At 49.7% G+C, this 23,501-nt stretch overlaps 9 protein-coding genes across 9 annotated transcripts; 4 read left to right on the forward strand and 5 right to left on the reverse strand.

The window, feature by feature from the left end:
• Positions 1 to 363: 363 nt before the first annotated feature.
• Positions 364 to 1,961, reverse strand: GSBLH_T00004092001 (uncharacterized protein; the record flags this gene model as incomplete). The annotated part of the gene is made up of 4 exons (XM_013042937.1): positions 364 to 1,226; positions 1,257 to 1,332; positions 1,363 to 1,453; positions 1,486 to 1,961. 4 exons carry the CDS (start codon positions 1,959 to 1,961, stop codon positions 364 to 366), a joined length of 1,506 nt encoding a protein of 501 aa, XP_012898391.1.
• A 3,160-nt stretch (positions 1,962 to 5,121) lies between these two features.
• GSBLH_T00006763001 (uncharacterized protein) lies at positions 5,122 to 5,802 on the reverse strand (the record flags this gene model as incomplete). Its single annotated transcript, XM_013042938.1, has 4 exons — positions 5,122 to 5,253; positions 5,283 to 5,523; positions 5,561 to 5,646; positions 5,677 to 5,802. 4 exons carry the CDS (start codon positions 5,800 to 5,802, stop codon positions 5,122 to 5,124), a joined length of 585 nt encoding a protein of 194 aa, XP_012898392.1.
• Positions 5,803 to 6,119: 317 nt separating this feature from the next.
• Positions 6,120 to 6,690, forward strand: GSBLH_T00004093001 (uncharacterized protein; the record flags this gene model as incomplete). The annotated part of the gene is made up of 2 exons (XM_013042939.1): positions 6,120 to 6,392; positions 6,424 to 6,690. 2 exons carry the CDS (start codon positions 6,120 to 6,122, stop codon positions 6,688 to 6,690), a joined length of 540 nt encoding a protein of 179 aa, XP_012898393.1.
• A 1,397-nt stretch (positions 6,691 to 8,087) lies between these two features.
• Positions 8,088 to 14,222, forward strand: GSBLH_T00004094001 (uncharacterized protein; the record flags this gene model as incomplete). Its single annotated transcript, XM_013042940.1, has 1 exon — positions 8,088 to 14,222. The coding sequence occupies one exon, from the start codon at positions 8,088 to 8,090 to the stop codon at positions 14,220 to 14,222; it is 6,135 nt and encodes a 2,044-aa protein (XP_012898394.1).
• Positions 14,223 to 17,190: 2,968 nt separating this feature from the next.
• Positions 17,191 to 17,847, reverse strand: GSBLH_T00004095001 (uncharacterized protein; the record flags this gene model as incomplete). The annotated part of the gene is made up of 2 exons (XM_013042941.1): positions 17,191 to 17,483; positions 17,514 to 17,847. 2 exons carry the CDS (start codon positions 17,845 to 17,847, stop codon positions 17,191 to 17,193), a joined length of 627 nt encoding a protein of 208 aa, XP_012898395.1.
• A 293-nt stretch (positions 17,848 to 18,140) lies between these two features.
• GSBLH_T00004096001 (uncharacterized protein) lies at positions 18,141 to 19,771 on the reverse strand (the record flags this gene model as incomplete). The annotated part of the gene is made up of 3 exons (XM_013042942.1): positions 18,141 to 18,866; positions 18,898 to 19,161; positions 19,190 to 19,771. The coding sequence occupies 3 exons, from the start codon at positions 19,769 to 19,771 to the stop codon at positions 18,141 to 18,143; spliced, it is 1,572 nt and encodes a 523-aa protein (XP_012898396.1).
• A 269-nt stretch (positions 19,772 to 20,040) lies between these two features.
• GSBLH_T00006764001 (uncharacterized protein) lies at positions 20,041 to 20,498 on the reverse strand (the record flags this gene model as incomplete). The annotated part of the gene is made up of 2 exons (XM_013042943.1): positions 20,041 to 20,370; positions 20,403 to 20,498. The coding sequence occupies 2 exons, from the start codon at positions 20,496 to 20,498 to the stop codon at positions 20,041 to 20,043; spliced, it is 426 nt and encodes a 141-aa protein (XP_012898397.1).
• Positions 20,499 to 21,157: 659 nt separating this feature from the next.
• On the forward strand, positions 21,158 to 21,965 carry GSBLH_T00006765001 (Adenosine deaminase; the record flags this gene model as incomplete). The annotated part of the gene is made up of 4 exons (XM_013042944.1): positions 21,158 to 21,234; positions 21,264 to 21,357; positions 21,387 to 21,590; positions 21,621 to 21,965. 4 exons carry the CDS (start codon positions 21,158 to 21,160, stop codon positions 21,963 to 21,965), a joined length of 720 nt encoding a protein of 239 aa, XP_012898398.1.
• A 920-nt stretch (positions 21,966 to 22,885) lies between these two features.
• GSBLH_T00007173001 (uncharacterized protein) lies at positions 22,886 to 23,499 on the forward strand (the record flags this gene model as incomplete). The annotated part of the gene is made up of 3 exons (XM_013042945.1): positions 22,886 to 23,022; positions 23,056 to 23,137; positions 23,170 to 23,499. 3 exons carry the CDS (start codon positions 22,886 to 22,888, stop codon positions 23,497 to 23,499), a joined length of 549 nt encoding a protein of 182 aa, XP_012898399.1.
• Positions 23,500 to 23,501: the final 2 nt, after the last annotated feature.

Consider the following 23,501-nt stretch of genomic DNA (forward strand, 5'->3'; position numbering starts at 1 on the left):
CCCAAACCACACGAAACGCCCGCCAAAGCGGTGGTTCCCCCGCGGAAATCGGTCGCTCTCACGTCACCGCTGGTCCCCGCGGTTTCCACGGTTTCCACGGTTTCCACGGTTCCTTCGGCTCGCGCGTCTGCGAAGGTGCAAATGAAACCGTCGAAGGGCGTTTCGAATCTGGAGCCAGCGGTGAAACTGCCGCCGAAGAAACCGCCGACTTCCATGAAACCGAACGGAACCGTTGGAGGGAGTAAAACGACGAATGTTCCACAGAATTCGACCAGTGTTCCACAGAATTCGATCAATGTTCCAAAGAATTCGACCAGTGTTCCAAAGAATTCGACCAGTGTTCCACAGAATTCGATCAATGTTTCAAAGAATTCGACCAGTGTTCCACAGAATTCGATCAATGTTCCACAGAATTCCACGACGAACATTCCATCGAATTCTTCGGCACCCGGTCCGCGGAATTCGCTGGTCGGACCGCGGGGCGCGTCGGGCGTTTCGGCGGCGAAGTTCATCGAAACGCTGCAGCGGCGACGCGAATTCGTTCGGAGGCTGCGCGAGGCGCGCGAGAAAGCGGGTGGGTGAGCAAACGCGGCGTGACGGAAGAGATCTGGACGGTGCTGCGGTCGGTGTCGGACCCGGTTCTGCTGATGAACGTGCTGCAGATGTGCGGAAGAGGACTGGTTCCGCGGGAAACGAGCGAGTGGAACGAGGCGTTCCGCTGCGTGAATTTGGGGTTGGAGAGTCGAAAAGAGCTGTGGAATGTTGGGGTGGAGAGTCATGAAAAGACCCATGCTGTTCGCTCTTCGGTTTTTGAAGTCGTTGTTGAAAGAGGAGAACCGGGAAGCGGACTACAGCGAGGTGGATCGGATTCGAATGGACTTGCTGAGCTTGGACGTGAATGGGATTCACTCCGACTTGCTGCGTCGCTATGTCGTGGATTGCCTCAATCTGCTCGAAGAAGAGTTGTACTAGTTGCGATCTGTTTGAGCCACAAACACGCCAATCACATAAGGCCTCATAAAAACATTGAATCAAGACGGGACTGATCGACTCTCCCCCCATCTGCCTTCGAATTACACAGAGCAACTCATTGATGCGGTCGATTCGCGATTTCGGAACATCGAACAGCAGATTGAGCAAAATGCGAACACACTCGAACGCATCCGGCCGATCCGCTGGGTTCGGAACTAAAATCTCGCGGATAAACTGTTTGTATTTCTCAGCATCTTCCCCTTACGCACTCTCCACATCCCTACAAACGCCTTCTGCGAATGAGTCGAAGCCAAACTCGCCTTCGAGGATCCTCGGAACGTTCGCTTCCTGGCCAATCAGCTACGACTCAACGCGATTCAACGCGATTACGGTGTACGCGAGAATGCCCAGACTCCACACGTCCGCTCTCGAGGAATCAATCACCGTCGAATCGAAGTATTGCTTGCCGAGCTCCGGAGCTCTACAAGGTTTACCGAGCCGATCTGGATCTACTTGAAGTGCTGGTTGCCCTTTGTGACGACCGGCGAATCAGAAACAACGTCGAATCCAAGGAAGCTCTCTCCAAAATCGATCAAGCAAATGTCCGAGATATCGTTGTTTCGTAACATGATGTTATCGGGTTTTAGGTCGTTGTGCACGATCTGGTACGCGAAACAGTGTTCCAGCACCAGACTGAGCCGCAGCAACACAAGCAAAGCGTCGTAATAGCCCAATCCGCACGGCGAATTCAGCTGTTTCAAGTAGCTATCGAGCGAGCAGCTCAGCTGTTCTGCGAAAAGATAGTACGTTTTCTCTTCCGAACTCGCCTCGGGCGAAGTGAGTCGCAACGGTCCTTCCTGAACTGAGTATTGCTGAACGAACGAGGCGTGGCGGAGATTAAAGCAGACTACAAAGTCGAACAAAAAGCTTTTCAAATAGTCGTCGGATTCGCAGGCTTGTCGCCAATCGATTTCCTGCAGAACGGACATGAAAGATCGCGACTGCGTGTGGCTATGCAGATACGGATGGATTCGTTTCACGATCAATCCGTCAGGAAAAGAAGCGTCCTTCCCTTGAATCTACGCGTGAAACGAGAGAAAAAAGGAGGACGGAGTACGCAGAGCACACAGCTCCGTTTCCAATCAGTGAAAGATTCACTTCAGAATTGATCGCGTTGGGTGGAATCGCGCGTTCTTTCTCAGAGAATACTGTCTCGTAGGTGTCTTGCTGCTCCCAATACAGCGCGCTTAACCGCGACAACGCGTTTTGGAGCGCGAGATCGCCCCCGATGACGCTTCCCAGATCTTTTCCAGAGAGCAATTCGCTGTGAAGCAGTCGAAAAGATTGCCCGGGATGGTTGAAAAGAACGCAGGGATACATCGAGCACGGCCGATTGTGAAGGGAATGCGTAATATGCACAGAGAACTATCGATGATTCCACGTTTCCACGGTCACAATTTCCGAATTGACGGAGAGAGTGAGGATTCCCAGCTCGAAATCGACCGTAAAGCGAAGGATGTGTCCCGGGTTGATAAAAACGGATGGCACCACGACGTTCTCGCAGCCCCCCACCATTTTCCCCTCGATTATGTCGTAATAGCACGCATTGGAGTCGTGTTCCGGATCATATTCATTGACTACCGCTCATTCCAAGCCCTCAACTCCCACGCGGACGGCAGCAAACGCCCACGCCGCCGATTCCGTTCTCTCCCACTTCGATGGTGATCGCCGCCGTTCCGTAGGAATAACCGCGGTCGGTGGTGAGCATGCGCGGCGTCTGCGTGGCCTCGAAGACGTCGTCGGTCTGGAGCACTCCGTTGAGGAAGGAAGGGAGGAATCGGAGAGGAGAAGGGACGGAGATGCGATCGCTCCACTTGACGACGGGGTTCAGCGAGGAGCAGGCGAGCGTGTAGATCGACATATCGAAGTTCGGCGTGGAGTCGGCGCGGATTTTCCACGCTATCCGTCATCTCCGCGCGTGAAGCAAACCGAAATAGGCGGACTCGACGTCCAGCGCGGTCTCGAAGAGCTTCTGATTCTCGGTGGAGAGCGACAACACGAGACAAGTCGGTGAGGACGAAAGCGTCATGACCACTTCGTTCATTGTAGAAAGCGATTTCCCGAAGAATCCCGCGTCCAGACTCTTAAAATCGGCCTGAATCTTGCCATCCACGCATCCAGCGACGACTTCTTTCACGTGGCTGAGATCAAAGCGCACGGATATCCACGCGTTCTCGCTGGTTCGCTTCAGCCCATACCCGCAAATGTAAATCTCGCTCTCGCTGGGGATCTCGATTCGCTCCGGCACCTCGCAGCTGCCCTCGCTCTCCTCGCTCTCGCTGCTTCGATTGCCCTCAAAGCACTGCGAGCTCGGCGCGTTCGGCATGCTGTGAATGCTGTGAATGCTGTGAATGCTGTGAATGCTGTGAATGCTATGAATGCTATGAATGCTGTGAATGCTGCGATTGCTCTGCATGCTGTGATAACTGGGCAATCCCAGACTGCCTTGACTGCCTTGACTGCCGTAACTGCTTCGACTGTTTCGACTGTTTCGACTGTTTCGACTGTTTCGACTGCCCTGGCTTCCCTGGCTTCCCTGGCTTCCCTGGCTTCCCTGGCTTCCCTGGCTTCCCTGGCTGCTTCTTCGAACGCGGCGGGCTCGCTGAGCGTCGGGGCTCTCCATGGAGATCTGGAAGCATTTGAAGGATAAGTAGTTCGATGTCGTGAACCCAACGTCTCCGCTGCCATAACAGAAAAAGCGGGGCGTGAGCTGAAAGTGAAAAATCGTCTTTTTGCTACTTCAAACTGAGAGAGGCAGTAGTTGAGAGGGTAACGGAGAGAAGTCCGGCTGTGCCGAAATCGACAAGGCAATGCTTTTAGTAGAACTATTCCTTACAGACACCGATTGGGAAAAACTCGGATGATAACTGTGAAAATCGAACAAAGAGGAGTTCTCGCTAATCGAAGGTATAGTACAAACGAGATCAGAAGACGGATCCACTTCAAAACACAACAGATCTGAACACTCAAACTGATTGCCGCAAAGAATGAATGAAATTGGCAAATTACTAGGAATAGGGCATATCGTACTCTATACATGACGTATCAACAGAAAACTCACCATGCCAAAACCATTCATCGAAACGGTAAGTTGTGAGCTATTCCACTCAATAAAACAAGTACAAGGAGCATCTAGAATCAAAAACAATCCGAGTTTCTACCAGTCTTATCAGGGAAAGGATGAACAGGAGAACGAACTCCATAAAGGACGAATTCCTTTCGAATCCTATAGGTGACTCATATTCATTGAAATCACAGATCAAACAAAACAAGGGAAGAAGTACCAACCAAAAAACCAATAAGAACAGAAGAATCCATGGAAAACATGCATCGAATGCCCACTTGAATATAAGAGTGCTTGACAGCAGGAGTAAAAACGGCATAGGAAATGCCGTTGTTTTCTACTCTGAAATGCAAAATTTGATCGATACTCTTCTTGCTGGTCTTGAATGAGTGGCCATTTCGATTGACACTGATATTACGTCTGTTACTCCCTATAAACGTATCTATCCATTATTCATCCCGAAATATAGAGACTGTGTGAAATGTCCATTCTACAGAACCAATTCTATAACAATTCTATAAAACATTATGGAATTATTGGTTGATGCGAAATATATAGTGACGTCATGCAGATTTCTAACGGTATTTTTGGGAAATTCGTTATGTGTGAAAGTCAATGCAGAAAAGATCATTTGAAAAATGGTTTTTGTTGCAAAGTAATTTATTATTTGTGACAATCATTGACTAAAACAAACGAAAATGTGATTCAAATGGGAGCAACTGTAGGATTTGAGAAGCAAATGATTCGTTTTTCATGACAGTAATTTGACGAAAACGCAGTGTTTACTGAATAGTGAAGGCGTATGTCCTTAGTACATGCAATACCTAGCAAATGAAACACTATTGCTCCGGTTTACAATGATTGTGTTGGAACACTTTATTATCAATATCTGTTAGCAAGCCTCAAATATATATATCAAACAACTCAATAAGCTATAAATTATACAGGAAACCTGTCAAGTTTGTTCTAACGAAGCTAAGATCGCAGTTTTTGTGTTTATTTCCCTCTCCAAATCTATTTCACACTTAGTAATAATGGTACCAACCACACAACGACAGCTTCATTGACTGAACCATCGCAATTATCTTCTGCACTTCTCTTCTTTCAGCTTCAATTTCACTTGCAGTATCCTTTTCAATTTTCTTCTGGATTGCAATCTATGTTACATCACATAGTCACTCCGAACCTGCTGATGTAGCTCCTGCTCTCTAGTACTCAATCGTTCTTTCTCTTGAGCAATTCTCTGCGCCGTAAGCCTGTGATATTCTTCCTGTTTATTCTTCCCGTCCGACGTAGTTTGTAGAAAAGACGATCTAATGAACAGAAATCCATTTTTGTACACGACCGTATCTAAACGCTGAATTCTGTCGTCTACTTCTTTCTCCTCCGTCTGAATTTGCTTGTCTAGCTTACACAGCATCTCTCTGCTAAGTCTAATTGATTCCAATTGGCTTGTTCTCTTACTCGATGGATACTTTGATCGAAACTAGCTCATCTCTGTCTTTTCTCTGAATCTCGGTCAGTGTTTTCTCGACTCGTTCGTTCTCTTGCTACCCAGTATTCCCTTGGATAGAGACTACTTGAATGATATTGATATCGAGTTCCGTTTTGGACAGTTGCTCGTCCACAGACTTGATTTGCTCTTGGATTACACTTCCTTCCTTATTCAAATTATCTAACTTACCGAGAAGCGATTGCACATCCATTTTTTGGGCAACTAAGATTTCCCTCGCAAGTTGAATAAGGTCGAGATTAGGAAACAATCCATTCTCTCACATAACCCACCACGGTAAAAGGAACAGAATACAAAGCACATTCTAACGACTGTTCGGAAGATAATGTTTCGGGTCTCTCAACAGTTTGCAAATACTGCTAGAGGTTTGTTTTTTACACCCAGAAGTGGTATTTTACTTTCTACGAGACTCTTTTCTGCACTTGTGGAACACCTTTGCTTCTTATCACCGTGTAGCCATTTAAGAATGGAAAATCTTCGTCTTTCAAGTCAAACCAAGCAAAAGGGCTGATGAAGGAGGATAGTTCACTCTTCAAATCTTTCGAGTACGCTGATTGCTATAAAATTCTATGTAGAATTTATGCAAATGGAGAGATTGTTCAGAAGATGTGCTCCATGTCAACTTTGATGACCGAATACGCTTTTCATGGCAGAGATTTTTTAGCAATTCATCCAGGAACTCATAGAACGACTCCCTGCATTTTAGCTCGTGATAAGGCCATTTTGATGAATCTCAACGCAGTTCGTTGTATTATCACAAGCGAATCAATGATTATATTCAATGTATCACCATTGCGCAGTTTCTGTCACCTAGATCGATAATCCCTTCATTTCGAAGATTTCTCGAGACATTGCAGACTATATCCGCGTCGGATCGAAGCGCTTTGGCGGAAGCTTTCCATTCGAGCTCCAAGCCCTTGAGGGAGCGTTAATCATCTACAGTGATCACCTATACAACAAGCTGGATTCATACCAGCACATGGCTCACAAACTTCTATACACATCTGACGATTACACGAACTTTGTATCCATCGAGAGTCTCATTAACTTCAGGACGTGTACCAGGAAATCCACCCATTAAAAGTTCGGCTCAGCCACTTGCAGGACAACACGGAAGCGATCGCTAATTGCATCCAGGAGATCATCTCGTCGGATGAGAACATGCTGGAGCTGTTGCTGACACAGAAGAATAAATTGGGCCATTTGCCACCCACAGAGATGCACTTGTCTGTGGAACTCCTCTTGGAGAACTATTACCGTAGAGTATCGTCCATGCGTTTGTTGAATGTAGTACTCGGATATATCGCGCCAGTGCGATACATTTATCGAGGATATTGAGGGGAAGCAGGAGTTAGCCGCCATCTCGATGGACAATTATCGAAACAAAATCTTGAACCTAAATTTAAATCTGAGCATTGCGCAAGTCTCTCTGGCATTTGGAACCTTTTTGACAGGAGCTTTTGGGATGAACTTGTTGTCAGGGATGGAAACTCTACCCTATGTGTTTTATCTTGTTGCAGGCATCGCGTGCGTTCTATCCTTCATAGTAAGACATAGAGTTGGTTCATGCGGCATGATGTACTCTTTCTTCCAGCTCCGCAACCGAACGATGAAGCAAAGTCCTTTAAAAAGAGAAAAAGCTGCGACTTATTTGTCAGGACTATTCCGAGGAATCGACAATTTTGATGTAGATCTTCACTCTATTCTGTGTCCTAGACCATTTTTATGGACTATTTATGTAACACGTTCCCAGCGGATCAAGACACCGTGCGAATGAGCGACTTTTTTAAAATTTCCAGCTCGATTTTGAAGAGGGAGCTAACGAATCAAGAAAAAGAGAAACTTCTGAGATTGGTGCCTTCTACGAGTATTATGTGCTTTGGGGTGTGAAATACAGATGGAATGGTGGAAAAGGTCCGCATCTTGTCTCTCATATATCGTGTCAGTGATCGTGCTTCTTAGTGTGATGTTTGTTTTATACATGTCTTTTGCATGCATTAAGCCAAACGAGGTCGATTAATAACGATTCTCATCACTTTTTAATGTCAATTGAACTATTTGTTTTCCTCTTCCGCGGTTTTTAGAAGTATTCGCCTTTCCTCATGACTTCAAGATTCAGCCAATCATTTGCAGATCGACATGTAAAAACAATTTTTATCATTTTGCTTTGATGAAGTTGATCGCTCTGCTTTTGGCTACTTTTGCTGGTAGTAAATATGTGTGAAATGTAATATGTAGTTTCATTTGCCATTGAGTGCGAGACCGGAATGGTCCCGATCTACATCAATCGTATCTTCAAGGGAAATGCATTTGAGGAAACCTTGCAGATTTGGGAAGGAGAGCCCAAAACGGGTACTTTGATGTATGAGAAGAATGGCCTCGACTTGGCAAATACTCAACAAAATTATGAGGTTTGCTTGAATAAAGCTCTTCATACTTTGGTTCTTTTGGATGCGTACGTAACATGACTTGTAATTGATGTGTAGTGGTGAAAATTATTGGACCCGTGACTCCTACATGACCATCTCGCAGGAAGGTGGTATCATGATTGGCCGCTATACGCTTAATAAATACTATCGCCGTGAGTTCAAGTTCCAGCCCCATTCCGTTATGGAGAAGGGTTCATCCTGGAAGTACTCGAGCACCTATGCTGAGAATTGGAACACGCAAGACTTTGATGATGCCGCTTGGTCCTCGGGTTCCTACTTCCCTGTCGCCAACACGGACGTTATCACTCGCTACTACCGCAAGACCGTTTCATTCGGTGATTTGGCAGGCTTTGCTTCCTTCGAATTGGCTGTGAACACAAACTACGGTATCGCCATGTACGTGAATGGACAAGAAATCTATCGCCACAACCTGCTTGCTGACGCTTCGGCCACCACTCCCGTGGAAGCAGAGGAGGAGGAGGCGTACTATCATCGTGCTTTTGCGAATCGCCACTTGCTCGACGGATCGGCTGTGCTGGCTGTGGAGATTCATTTCCCTGCTGATCACGCGCCCATCGTGGATCCGTTCAACGCGTTCGTGAATCTGGTGTACGGCAACTCGCACCGTACCTTCGATGGATCGGTGTCGGGAGATCATCTGGACGACTGGTGGGACGAATTGGGTGCGAATCTGTGGGACAACCAGCTGTGCAACAAGTGGTTCGTTGATGGCTTCCCTGCGCAGAACATCTACACGTTCAACAGCAATCGTGCGGAGTACGTGAACTACTACGCTATCACAACGGGTAATTATGACGGAAATCGTCGCCCCACGCAGTGGAAGCTGGAGGGAAGCAATGACGGAGCGAGCTGGGATTTGCTGGATGTGCAGTCCGGTATTTCCTGGAATGGATATGGACAGACAAAATACTTCGCCATTCCTCAAGTGGTGAAGGGATACAGAATGTTCAAGTGGACGCTGCAGGCTTCTTCCATGTATGAGGCCGAGACTTCGGATGTCTCGCTCTACGCTGTGGATCTGGAGATCGCTCCCAAGGAGATCTCCTACGGCAAGAACTTCGTGTTCTACCCTGGACAGGCCGTGAGTATTAATCCTGTCGCCAAGGGATTCTCCAGCTGGAGCATTAACCCCGCTCTCCCTAACGGCATGTCGATCAATCCCAACTCCGGTCTCATTTCGGGAACCGTGCCTTCGGGTGTGGAGGTGGCTCAGAAGACTTACACCGTGTCGGCTACGCTGGCGGGTGCGGAGGAACCTGTGACCGGCGAGCTCTCTATCAACTTCCATACCTGCTTGGGCAATGGATATCGTCGTGTGAAGATCGATGCGGTGAAGGGAAATCGCCGTGCTTCTCAGTACTATGAGATCGTGTCCAATGGAACTGTGGTGGAATCGGTGGTCTTGAACGATATTTATGGAAGCTACACAGAGAGTGATACGTCGTCGACCACCCAGACTAACTATTTCTGTCTGCCTGAAGGAAGCTATGAGATGGTCTTCTATACTTATAATGGAGTTGAGAAATGGGTGGACGGATCGTCCATCACGCTGAACACCTACACGCACACTGCGGCGAGCTTCTTCATTGGAGTGTATTCTGGAATGAGAAACGGCGATCGCATCACGTTCTCGAACAAGTTCTTGATTAACGGAGAGATGGACAAGTGGACTTATCTGGCTGACGGAACGGTGCCTGAGGGATGGAACACTGTGGAGTTCGGCGGTTCGTGGACGACTCTGACCGAAGGCAACACGGTGTCGCAGTCTGTGTGGCTGTTCCGCTCGACTGTGGAGATGGACACCATCCAGGGCTACAACAGCTACGAGCTGAACATGAACTGCCGTGCGGGTGTGGTTGTGTATCTGAACGGTGTTGAAGTGTACCGTGTGGGCGTGGAAGGAGAGGTGACTTCTGGAAGCACCTCCACGATCAATAGCAACAGCTTGAAGCCTCATGTGCTCGTCGGATTGGTGGGTGCCAACTACCTGAAGGAGGGAAGCAACGTGTTCGCTATTGCTGTTGTGAACAGAGATGCCACGGAGCGAGCCATTGACTTCACTGCCATGTTGACTCTGCGTGCGGCGACTGCCGATCTCGCCCATGGAACTCAGCTAACTTCCTCTGCCTCTGGCGGTACTGCTGGAAACGCTTTCAACGGAAACATCGCGAACAAGTGGAGCGCGGAGCTAAAGGGTTCCTTCCTCCAGTTCCAGTGGACGGATGCGCAGTATCGTCGTCAGCAAGTGAACAAGTTCTGCCTGGTGTCCGCTGCCAACGCTCCGGGTAACGAGCCTTCTGCGTTCACTGTGTCCACTCTGAACGGAGAGAACTGGACCCCTGTGGGAACCTACACGGGTGTGTACTGGACCGAGCGTGCTCAGCGCCAGTGCTTCTACCTCTCCGACCCTGTGGCCATCCAGGGCATGAAGCTCGAGTTCACCGCTGTGGCTGCACCCGAGAGTACCACCGTGGAGCTGGCTCTGTTCGATTTCCTGGAGGAGAACACGGACAAGGTTCTTCCCGATCTCTCCTTTTCTCCTGCTGCCACTGTCAGTGGAATCGTCAACGTCCCGATCGAGCCCATTGTTCCTGCCAATCCCTACTACGAGGAGTTCTCTGCGAGCCCCGCTCTGCCCGCTGGTCTGGAATTCGGAAGCAACGGAGCGATCTACGGAACTCCCACCGAGACCGCTTCGGGTGTGTACACGATCACCGGTATCTCGATCAACGGCGAGGCCTTCAACACCACTGTGGCCATTGATATTAAGCAGTGCATGGTAGACGAGTCTCTTATGTATGTCCACATCACCGACACTGGCTCGCGTGGTTATTACATGGGATACGAATTGGTGGATCCTGTTTCGGGCACTGTGGTGGGTAGCCGCAGCGAGTTCGACAACAACGCTTTGTACATGTATCATCCCTATTGCCTGGGTCTGCGCAACTATCAGATCACTATGAAGGATTACTCGCGTGTGGCTTGGCCGGGTAGCCTTGAGATTCTGACGGCCTCCAAGAAGGTTTTGACCTCGTTCACTGTGGGTGGAAGTGTGACTCCCAAGACGGAATCGTTCTTCCCTCGAGAGGGCTACAGCGATGATTTGGATTGGCGCTATCTGATGGACAACACCGATCCTGTTTCCAACTGGTACACGAGTTCGTTCAATGGCGAGTGGCATACTAGCAAGCTCGCCGATATGCCTGCTCCTCAGTACACTGCTGCCTACTACTGCACCACGTTCAATCTGTACTCGGCTCTGCCCTATGCCACCATGGATGTGACTGTGCACACGCGTGGAGGTTTCATTCTGTACATCGATGACGAGGAGAACGCTCGCTACAACCTGCCTCAGGGAGCCACAAACCATCTGACGCAGCCCGTTACCGAGGCGGAGGCCGCTACGGGCATTCGCATCTCGATCGATATGAGCCACGTCTCCAACCAGAATAACGTGCTGTGCGTGGAAACCCACACGATCAGCGTCCCTGAAGAGAACGAGTTCAACGTGGAAGTGCAGTTCGTGTACACTTCGACCGATCTGGTGGTGGATGGAACCAAGACCGCTTCGGATGTCGGTTATGATGACCCCACATGGCACGAGACCAACGCCAACGTTTTCGATAAGAACACACAGAACAAGTTCACCGTCCTGAACACAGCTGCTGTGTCTGGATCGTACCACGTGTGGGTTGCCTGGACCTACAACAACAACCGCCGTGTGGTCATCAACTACCTTCGCTTCTATGCTGGTAACAACTGGGATCGTCGTCCCAAGCATCTGGATGTGTACGGATCGAACGATAATGGTGCGACCTGGCAATTGTTGATGGCGCAGCAGCCTACCTGGGAGACCGGTGGCGGCTGGAACTACAACCGAGAGTACTCGTTCACGAACACGGTAGCTTATAACATGTACAAGCTGGAGGCTTACAGATCCACGAACGAGGGTATCGAAATGGCCGAGGTCTACTTCGGAAACACCAAGGCTGCTGAGATTTGCGCCTCGCAGGACAACTATTCGAGCGCGTACGTGGGTAGCAAGGCGTTCATTTCCTGCCCCACTGGATACAGCGGCTTCATCTATCGTAACTGCGTGTCGACGCCGACGGGCAACCAGCTGGAGGAGGAAGAGGACAACCAGTGCACGCTGCTGCCTCCCATCGCTGTGGTCTACGGCATTAACAACCAAGTGACCATCATCTACCAGAAGCAACAGTCCTTCGAGCCCACGGTCAGCGGATCGGTCGAGTCCTACAGCGTGGCTCCCGAGCTGCCTGCCGATCTGACGCTCGATCCCACCACTGGAGTGATTTCCGGAGCTTTGCAGAGCACGCAGACTGGAAACAAGTACACCATCACGGCGACCAACTCGGCTGGATCGCTGCAGACCGAGATTTCTCTCACCTCGATCGTTGTAAACTGCGAGGCCACGGCTGAGTATCTGGCCACGAACCACGGCGAGTACTCGGTGGCTGTGTGTCCTGAGTACTACACGGGTTACGCGATGGCTCGCTGCATGGGAGGCGAGTTCGAGGAGCCCAGTCTGGAGCACTGCACGCCGCGTCTGAGCGGTTTCTTCACCTACGGAGTGAACTCGATCGTGATTAAGACTGGAGAGGCGCTGACCCCGATCTCTCTGCTGACGGACGGAGCGTTCCCTTCGATCTCGTGCAACAAGGATCTGCCGGAGGGTCTGGTGCTGGGTGAGGACGGAACCATCTCGGGTACGCCCACTGTGCCTTCGCCTGCTGCCGATTATGAGATTACCGGAACCAACAGCGCGGAATCCAAGTCGGTGACGATCAGCATCACGGTGGAAGATAATGGCTGCGAGGCTCTGGACGAGTTCCCTGCTGTGATGAACGGAGCGACCTCGGAGGCTGCTGTGTGTCCTGAAGGTTATTCGGGCATGGCGACGCGTGAGTGTGTCAATGGCGTGTTCCAGCCCATCAACTACGAGGGATGCACGCTGCTGGCTCCTTCCAGCTTCTCCTATTCGCCCGCTTCGATGAGCCGCGACTCGCTGGAAGCGATCCGCATCGAGCCCTCTGTGTCGAACAAGGTGGACGTGTTCTCGTGCCCCTCGCTCCCCAGTGGTCTGCAGCTGCTGGACAACGGAGTGATCGCCGGATCGATCAAGGAGGCGGACACCTACACCTTCACTGTGACTGCGAGCAACGACGCGGGCTCCGCCCAGGCGACCGTGACCATCACGGTCACGCCGATTGGTTGCTCGGGAGTGGAGGGAATCTCGCTGGCTGACGGAGAGCGCTACGAAGAGCCCTGCCCTGAGAACTACCACGGTGTGGCGTATCGTACTTGCAGCAATGGTGAACTGTCGATTCTGAAGATGGACGAGTGCGTGCTGGACTTGCCGACCAATCTGGATTACAAGGAGAAGGAGATCGTGGTTACCACGAACGTGAACTACGAGGGATTGAGCGCTATGTACAACGGAACGGTGGAGTCGTTCACAATTTCGCCGGAATTGCCCGAGGGAATGGGTATTGCCTCGGATTCGGGTGCTATCTATGGAACTTCGGTGAATGCAACGGATCGTACAGAGTATGTGGTGACTGCGAGCAACTCTGCTGGCAGCACCAACGTGACGATTTACATCACTGTGGATGTGCCTCACTGCGAGGCGATGGCCGATTTCCCGCGAACCGCCGCGAACGAGAGCTATTCGTACGATTGCACGCTGATCTCTGGCTACAAGGGAGTGAGCGAGCGAACGTGCGTGTTGAACGAGGGCGGTGCTTCGGCTACGTGGGCGATTCCGACTTCGTATTGTGTGGAGGATAAGCTGGATCTGTACTTCTTGATCGGAATCGTTCTGATCATCATCGGTGTGGTTCTGCTGATTCTTGGCATTCTCTTCATGGTCAAGAGAGACAGAAAGACCCTGCCTAAGAAGCCTTCCTCTAAGACTACTGCACCTCCTGCCCCGGTTGCTGCTGCTCCGGCTCCCAAGGCGGCTCCAGTGGCTACTGCTCCTGTGCCAGCACCTGTTCCGGCACCTGCCCCAGCCCCTGCTCCTGTTCCGGCACCTGCCCCAGCCCCTGTTCCTGCTCCTGTTCCGGCACCAGCTCCGGCTCCCGCTCCCGCTCCTGCTCTAGCCCCTGCTCCTGCTCCTGCTCCTAAGACTGTTACATTGTAAATGTGTTTGCTGTAATGGATTGTTTGTTTCTTTGAGCCATGACTTCACCAACAGAAATTTGGATAGGGAAGATTTCTCTTAGTTGATGTCGTTACATTGGATTCTGGACTATCAGTTCTTTGACCGTGATTTCAGTGTTTTTCACCTGTATATTCATATTGACTGCGTATGACTGTTCCTTTGGAAAGCAGTAGAAAGCACAGTCGATGGAGTGTGTTTTGGTTTGCTTTTTTCCTCTTACCTTTTTTCCTGTATATTGCATATTCATTAGTACTGTTAAATGACAGTAATATTCATATTCATGGTAAACGATGGAAACAATACCGAAATGACGTTTTTGTGCAACGATTTGTTATTAGTGTAGCATTTGAAATATATCACATTATAGTTTAGAAAAATAGTGTTGAAAATGAAAGTGAAATCGTCCTTTCAACAACAAGCGCAACACCTCAACTCAGGAGTAATAGTAGTATTTTTACATATGCTTTGATTATTCTAGAAGATAATAATCACTCGTCCCGTTCGAGTGAAGAGATTGAGAATAACCAAGGGGATTTGGCTTTGAATCCTAATAGTAGCCAACGCGAGTCCGATCAAGAAGCTGCTACTGACTCAGTAAACAGTCCAAAGCCTCGTGAGTTGTTTTCTCTATGCTTTATTGTTAGAAGTGTTCGCTACCCCTTCTTTTTTGAGAAAGCGATACACTATTATTCATCCCCCCTCGCGCCGTCCGACGAATCCATTCCAAAAGGATTTTACTCGTCCTCCAAGCAGAATCATCAGAACTATTTCAACTTCTGCTTCTCGAAATTCCAAATCCTATAGTCCCAACACACAAGACACCAAACTGACCGACATTCAACTCAAAAGAGCGCAGATCGAGGAGAAATACATCAACGCCAAGAATCGCTTGGATTTTAACAGGCGTCGCAACAATCTGGCCGGCGATCGGTTAAAGCAAGACCAGCAGGAAGTCGCTCTCTTTTTAGAAAAGCTCCGCGAGGTTCGAACTCTTGAACGTGAGTATTTTCAACTGAATCCGGAGCAAAACGAGATGGAAAGCGACGAGATTTACGACACGACGGATAGCGAGATTCAAATGAATTTGTCGAACGACGCAAACGACGCAAACGAGGATGAAAAACCCGATCGCGACAAAGTGAGCGAGACCAAGGAGGATTTCGATTCAAAACCCGATCGCGACAAAGTGAGCGAGACCAAGGAGGATTTCGATTCAAAACAAACAGAATCCAACTCGATAGAGCACGAGCAATCGTCTTTGGCTCCTTCCTCAGTCAAAAAACGAATCCTGTTTAAGTCCGATGCGATGGGGAAAGTCCAGCGAACGCTAGTGAAATATGAAAGGAAAGTCTCGAAACTCGGAAATGAGCCACAAAACAGCCCTTTAGAAACACAAAAGAGTTCGATCGCTTCTCCACCCAAACAATATCGATCCGTCTACAAGCAAAACAAAGGTAGTCCTCGCTGTTTCGTTCCATTCAGACCTTTACGACGAAGCTCGGAAGCTGTTTTCGCCGTTCGAGCAATCCTTAGCAGAGATCGCAGTGTGCGAAAAATGCCTGCTTTTTGTAGGGAGCGAAGAGCATCCGTATTCTGCGAACTATCCATGTAAAGTTTGTTTCTTTGTTTGTGAACGCAGTTAAGCACTCGAATAGCTCGTTTGACGTTACAATCGTAGCAGCAGCGACGTAGTTTTGAACTCACACCATCATGAACAGAGTGAATCGACTGTCGTTTCTTCCGTTTCTGCTGCAACGGTGGAAAGGGTGGAAATGATCGGAGATTGTGAGGCGTAGAAGCTATTCGATTGCAGTTCTAACGCACCCGAAACAAGTCAAAGACGCTGTGGAACGGATCAAATCGCTCCATCTTCCATCGCGTGTGCGTATCATTTTATACATTCCGCAGAAGAACAGCAAGGAAAAGAACGATTATCCTGTGAACAAATTGCGAAACATCGCGATTGTGAACATCATCACAACGCATTTTTTAGTGATGGACATGGACATGTGGCCAGCTCGTACTTTCCTGCTTTCTATATCATCTAGCAAATCTGTATGAGGAGTTGTACGCGCTTCCCACAGGTTTACAGATGACGCAGAAGGCGGCAGTGATCGTTCCCGCGTTTTTCTTAGAGAAGCGATTTGTGCTGAACAAATGCGATGGCATCATGAGTTGTGCAGAACGGTATGAAGATTGTGATGGATTGTGATGTAGATCGAATCAATTATTCCCTCGTAACAAGACGGAATTGATCGATTGCTTGGACGCAGGACGCTGTTTATATTCGAAAAAAGGAACGAAAACCCACGTATCGAATGAACCGGAGTCCTAATTTGAAATAGTTATATGTCCAGAATGACTGGAAACAGATTCCTTCCTCTCTGCGCTATGCGCAACTGACTTGCTTCCACAATCGATTCCAAGAACCGTATTGAAGCGCAATTGGGTTGATTGTAGGTATGTGATGATTCGCTATTCCGAGTCAACGCCTTATTTCGACGAGCGTTTTGTGAATTACGGGTGCAACAAAGTGCAATTCATCGATTTGCTTCGCAATATGGGGTATCGTTTTTACATTCTCACGCAATCATTCGCTATGGATGTTGCTCATCACGAGTACACACGTAGCAAGCGACTCATTTTTCTAGCTCCCCGTTGCGAAGCGCATACATTCGCTCCCTTCATCAAGGAGATCGTCCTTTAATGCAACTCGCATGCTTCGAATTCATGTCCAAACTGGACTCCAAGTTCGCTCTCATCTCCAAAACTCGCTTTTGCCATCAGCATCAGCGTGCCACGTATTCCTTTCCTCAATTAAAATCAACTGTTTGTAACAAACAAACGAGTAGATCGATTCTAAATACTTGGCAACGATCGGATGATCTAAAGGCTTGATGTGAAGACAGGCGAAGAATTTCAGTAGAATTCGCTCAACTCTTCGTCCCTACACATTACACAACCAAATAACCAAAAATAATACCAAAATAGCCCCTTTGTTATCGTTCTCTTCCGTGAAAATGCCAACGCAAACAGTCAACATGCCGTAAAGATTGCCGCCATAGATATCGGTGAGATACCGGTCGCCAACCATCATTACTTCGCGCGCTGAAACGCCTGGCCACAAAGAAACGGTCTCAAGCAAGCCATCAGGTTTCTTCTGCTTGTGGCGAATGACTCGGATGCCCAACTCTTCCTCGATCGCCTCTGCATGGAGATAACCCTTGTCATCATCGGAACCTACGTGGAATTTCAAATTCAAAACCAAACCTGCAGAATTTGAAAATATTACGACTTTATCATATCCAAACAATTTCTGACATTCTCGAACTGCGCTATCGATGTTTTTATTCATGACGAACGAATAAGGAGGAGTGAGCGTATTATCCTTATCAAAAATTACAGCCTTCACACCACATTTCTTTAAACTGCCAATAACACGAAAACACCTCGTCTTACCTAGCAAACGGGATATCGGCAACAGATGCAAACGAGAGCATGGGGAGAAGCTTGCGCTTCTCCTGGCGACTAAAAAGAATTTTAAGAAAGCCTCGAACTCCAGAACTCTACATCTCACTGGACGAGCGGTTTTGGTACATTCCATGACTGCACCATGATTCTCGAGGATTTGGAAGTACTATAAAACAAACACGAGATTCGTAATAGGTTTAAATGACTATAATCCATATCTCTTTCTATACACGACTTTCGGCAGGTTGGCCGCAATATCCAGCAAATGTCTCTCCACAAGTAGCAACTTCCTCTTGCCAATATGCTCGAAGCACACAATGTTTCCGTAATTGCCCAATCTCTTTCCCGAGATGTGCAGCACTTTCGCCGCTCGCTTCGCCAGCTTTCTATACTTCTTCGCACTACACTCGACCCCCTTCTCCTCCCCTACTCCATCAGCCGCTCCAATCGATGACCCTTCCAATGCATCAACGCGTTTTCCAGCTTCGCATCCCTGGTTTCCCTGGTTTCTCCAGTTTCTCCAGTTTCTCCGATTCGGATCTGGCAGGCCACGGCGGCCTCGCGGTTGGCGAGGACCCACCGCATGTCCTTCTTCGAAAAGAACATCGTGGAAATGGGTTCCACGGACCGCGCGAATTCTGGCGGCAAGGCGAAGACGGCGAGCTCCAAATCGCGGTTCACGCGGCGTTCGTCGAGATCGTAGGCGGTGAGCGAGTTATCCGCCAGCGCGGCGAGCAGCGTCCACTTCCCCGGAACCGCGGGACTGCCCTCCGCGGGGGCCAATCGGAGGGCTTTCCGGCTCCGCACGACGGTAACCGCGGTAATAGGCAGGGCGGGCGAGGGCAGCGGGGCGAAGGAAGCGGCGCGGGTGACGAGGTCGAGGTCGACGATGGCGATTGTGCGGCAGAGCGCCGTCACCACCAGCGAAACAGTGTTCCGCGCCTCGCGGACGCGCGCTACGGTCACGGAGGTGAGCGGAGGAAGCGGCGAGGCGGCGAGATGCCCGGCAAAGAAGCACTCGCCGTCGAGGGAGTCGATGCGGCAGTCGCCCGAAGCGCTGACCGCCAGCACGCAGAGCGTCCGCAGCGCCAGGAACTGCACGGAAACCGCGGGGAAGTCGCGGAGAGCGGGAGGCAGAGGCACGGGCTGGACCTAGAGAGGAGGAGGAGGGCGGTGGGAGCACGGTGAGGTCGGCAGCGCGGAAGCGGAAGAGCTTGATCTGCGCCATGTCGCTGACGAGGAGAAGACAAGCGTCCTCGTCTTCGAACAGCGCCGCGCTGTGCGTGTTCCGACCGCCCTCCAGATGGATCCGAGCCAGGCTCTGGAACCCGGAGGACAGGGCAAACGGGGTCGACGACACCGTCTCCTTGCCGGGGTCGGCGCTCCCCGCGGGGGAGACGGAGCGGTCGGGCTCGCCGAGCCGGACGAGCTCCACGCTGTGGTCGAACTACGTCAAACCCCGATCCCACGCCTACGCGGAGCAGGCAGTGCTTCGCCTGCGCGGCCACCGCGGGGCAGAAGAAGGAGGGGAACCCGTACAGCCGGAAGGTCAGCGATTCGAGGCGTCCTTGAAGATTATAGACCACTAAATTCCCGTCGGCGCCGCCGCTGATGATCGCCAGCATCGCCAAATCCTCGTTCACCGGCCGCAGCACCGGCAAGTCCGAGCTCCCCGTCCCCGCGGGGACGGGTGCGGCCGCGGGGGTCTGAGCGTTTCGCCGGAGCACGTCGAGCTGGTGCTTGAGCGTTTTGAGCTTGGTGGTGAGGAACAGCGTCGAGGCGTTATTCGCGGTTAATTGCACGGTCGAGCACAGAATGTCGTGCGTGTGCGAGCGGTACGTCGCCGCGTGGATCCACCCACTCTCGGTTTCCACGGTTTCTCCGGTTTCTCCGGTCCTGTCTTCGTCGCGGTGCGCAAACACGCAGAGCTTGGCGTCGACGCCGCCGCTCACCAGAAGCGTGGTGGGGACGCGCTTCCCCGCGGTTTGCGCGTCGAGGTAGGAGAAGACGGAGAGCGTGAGCACGTCGCCCTCGTGCGCCTTGAACACCTGCAGCATCACGCGCTTCTGCACGTTCCAGATCTGCACATACCCGCGGCTGTCGCCCGTCGCCACTCTACATCGAATTTCCCGCGGGAGGCTACAGAGACGGGCTCAGAAACTGCACCGACCACACCACCGTCTTCTCGCTCTTCGCCTGGCTGACTTCCAGACTCTCCGTCCTGGAGGTCGCGACGTGGTAGACGTAAATCTGGCTGGATCCCGTGCCGCAAACGATGCTGCTGCCGTCGCGCGACCACGCGCAGCTCATCACGCGGGCTTTGCACCTAGGCGTGAGGCGCGGCGCATGCGCAGCACATCTGGATCGAACGGAGGTAGGTGACGCGCTCGCCCGAAAGATCGAAGAGACGCAGAGAGCCATCTTCGCAAGCACACACTGCCGTGTCGTTGTGGGGGTGGCGCTGCATCATCCATACGGGGCCACCGTAAGAATCGCTTTGCACCTCGACGCGGAGCTGGTGGAGATTTAGCTCGAAAATTTGACCTTGAAGACCTGTTCCAAACAAGCGATATCTGTATATTGGCTCCTCTTCGTTGTCTATCTTGTTGGTCCACACGAGGGAGCGAATCGACAAGTTTTCGTGACCGCTAATTACCTACGCTTCAGATACGGCTGGTATTACGGTACGGATTCACAAAACCATTTCTCTTCCGTGTTCCAAAGCTCGATATTTCCGTTTTCTCTTCCAATCGCAAGCATGGGCAACTCGGGATGATACGCCATTGCACAAACAGCGGAAGGCATCCACTCGAAAAAATTGCATCGATGAACTTCCATGAGTGGCTTGTTTTCCAGAAAACTAAATAACTTAAGTAGATCCCAAAATCGGGGCAAATTATGGAACTCAATAGCCTTCAATCGGAGTACTAGAACAGTAAATTTTTAGAGGGTGGATCATCCTATCGTTGCGCCGAAACACTAAAATCTCTTTCTTCGAGAGATACAAAAATGTTAGACTTGGCGTTCTTTCAACAACTCCCTAAATTTGTACACGATTTTATGCATAAATAAATGATTCATAGGAACTACACTGCCATCTCCATGGAAGTGTTCGTCTCGATACGATTTTGGAGTTGTACCAGCAAAGTCATTCCGTTGAAGAAGTGGAGAACGTGAAAAAGCTCCTCGATGGGAAACGCTCCCTTCAAGAGTTTCTGTTCGTGTGTTGCATGAGAAATAGGTGCTTCAAGATTTTCGATGTCATCCACACGGTGATAACGACTCGAGCTTCGTTGGAGCGAATTACTCGAGAGTTCATCGAGGATTGTGTGCGAGACGGCGTTGTCTACGTAGAAATTCGTACAACGCCGCGTTGCTACACTTCGGAAGACATGTCGTTGTCATTGTCTGAGAAGGAGGGAATCGATGTAATTTTGAACGAAATGAAAAAAGCCGAAAAAGCGTTCCAAAACCAAATCGTAACTCGCTTGGTACTGAGCATCAATCGAAGTGAGAGCGCGTATTTGCCCACAAGTGATTTTGATTTAGGGAGAAAGCGCTTCGTACCGCCCAACTGGCCATTCAGTACAAGTCTTCAGGAGAATTGCATGTTGTTGGAGTCGAGCTCTCAGGAAACCCCACCGTACTCTCAGCCTTCTGCTCTTTCCATAGGCTGCCCCTTTCTCCTATTTCCGCGAAGCCTTTTCATTACTCAAGAAGCACGCCATTCCAACCACAATTCACGTTGGCGAGGTTCCCAACTCCAAAGTTTTGAGTTCAAAGTGTTGCTGCGATCGCGACGAATTTCAAAAATGTCGAGATATCCAGGACATTCTTGATTTTCGGCCGGATCGCTTTGGACATTGTTTGTTTCTCGTACTCAAATCCACAATCGATTCACAATAGAATGACGCAGACTTGGAGGTCGTTAAGCAGATGCACATTCCCATCGAGGTCTGTCCCACTTCAAATTTGATGACACTGGGGATCCAAAGCCTTTCAGAACATCCAATTTTGAAAAAAATCGAGGGCGTGATTCCGTTTTCTGTTAATACAGACGATACTGCTCTGTTTTGCGTTTCGCTCAGTCAGGAGATCGCTTCTGTAGCGAAGGAACTTCAGTGGAGTAAGGAAGAGGTAATCAGTTTTGCACGTGGGTGTGTTTGCCAAGTGCTTGAGAAGGACCCCGCTGTTGTGGGCTTTTTACAAGGAAAAGTGGAGCAGTTTGCAAATAATTTAAACTTAAACTAGTTTCATTTTTTGTTGTATTCTTTGTGTTTGTTATAAGTTGCGCGAATCTGTAACTTTATGATGTCCCCCTATGACGAATTTGACGCGTATGAGGCGTAGAGTGGTGTGTTTTGATTAGAGAGGCAATCAAGCTTTTTGATGAAAACGAATTTGTACAACTATCGTATGAAGAGCGTATGCGTCCCTTATTTCTGTTATTGTCTAGAGATACAAGAACTTCGACGAATGCAAGTTATAGAGGTGATATTTGAGTGAATAATTGACGCACAGAACAAGTTAAAAGAAATAAAGAAAAACAAACTAAAAGAAAAGGAGGAATTAAGCACCACATTATCATCCATTCAGAGCGAATATGATAGCTGCGTAGCGGATTGTAAAGAGCTGACGGAGAGGGAAGAGTTAATCAACTTCATTGAGGACCATGCCACCGTTCCATCTGCCTTAGACTCTAACGGCTAGGTAAAAAACCGAGAAGTCGACCGAGAAAGCTCGTTCAGTCAGGCGAGCGCTTTGTCAGCCTCTTCTCGTATCCACACTCTTTTTGGTTTATTCTTGCAGTTTTCCCTTCTGGATTGCAAACCACACAAGATAAGACCATCACGAACCTCCGTCGTATCGCCATCTCCGGTCCTCTTCAAGTACCTCTCTCTTTTTTATATCTAATTCCGCAGTATTTCATCGGTTCTCTCCCCGAAATCAAAGACAATGTATTTATCAAACTGTACATCGACCCATCCTACCAATTCTCCGATGAAACCGCCTCCGTTCTGTCGGATGAGTCTTTTTCCTCCACCGTGTATCTCGAAAACGATGTTTGTAACGATCTCCGAAGGGAGGTGGGTGTGGTTCGCGGATTACTGCATAACCACATCGTTTTGTATTATCAAGAAATTAGTCTGCGTGGCGTGTGCGGATATGCGATGGAATACTGCAAATACGGCAATCTGCACGACTATATCGTGAAGCATGGAGCATTAGATGAATCCACGATCCGCGTGGTAATGAAGCAAATGCTGGAAGCTCTGAGCTATTTAGCGTCGAAACACATCGTTCATAGGTGAGATGGAGCAGGAGATGGGATAATGTGTAGAGACATCAAGACAGCGAACATCCTGATTGCTGACACCGATCTATACAAGCTGTGCGATTTTGGCTCGTGTTTCGTGATCGAAGTTGCCATCCTCTCTCTCTCTTTCTCCTCTAGAAATCAGCGCGGAACACGATCGTCGGCGACGGATCATTTCGTGGAACCGACGTGTACATTGCGCCGGAATCGGGTCGAGGGTTCCAACGTGGCCGCTCCGACATCTGGAGTCTTGGCTGCTGTTTGTACGAGATGATAACCGGCGAAATCCCCTGGAAAGCCATCCGAAATGAGAGCAAAACGCGCGAGAGCGTTATTTATCGGATCACGCGGGCCAACACGCGGCCGGAAGTCAAGCCGGAGACGTGGGACGCGCTGAGCCAGGAGCTGAGAGATTTGTATCTCCAGTGTTTGAACGTGGTATGTGAGGGAGAGAGCGATGAAGGCTAGGA

The sequence above is a fragment of the Blastocystis hominis genome (genome assembly GCF_000151665.1).
Source record: "Blastocystis hominis, Singapore isolate B (sub-type 7) whole genome shotgun sequence assembly, scaffold_5".
Taxonomy (NCBI): Eukaryota; class Bigyra; order Opalinata; family Blastocystidae; genus Blastocystis; species Blastocystis hominis.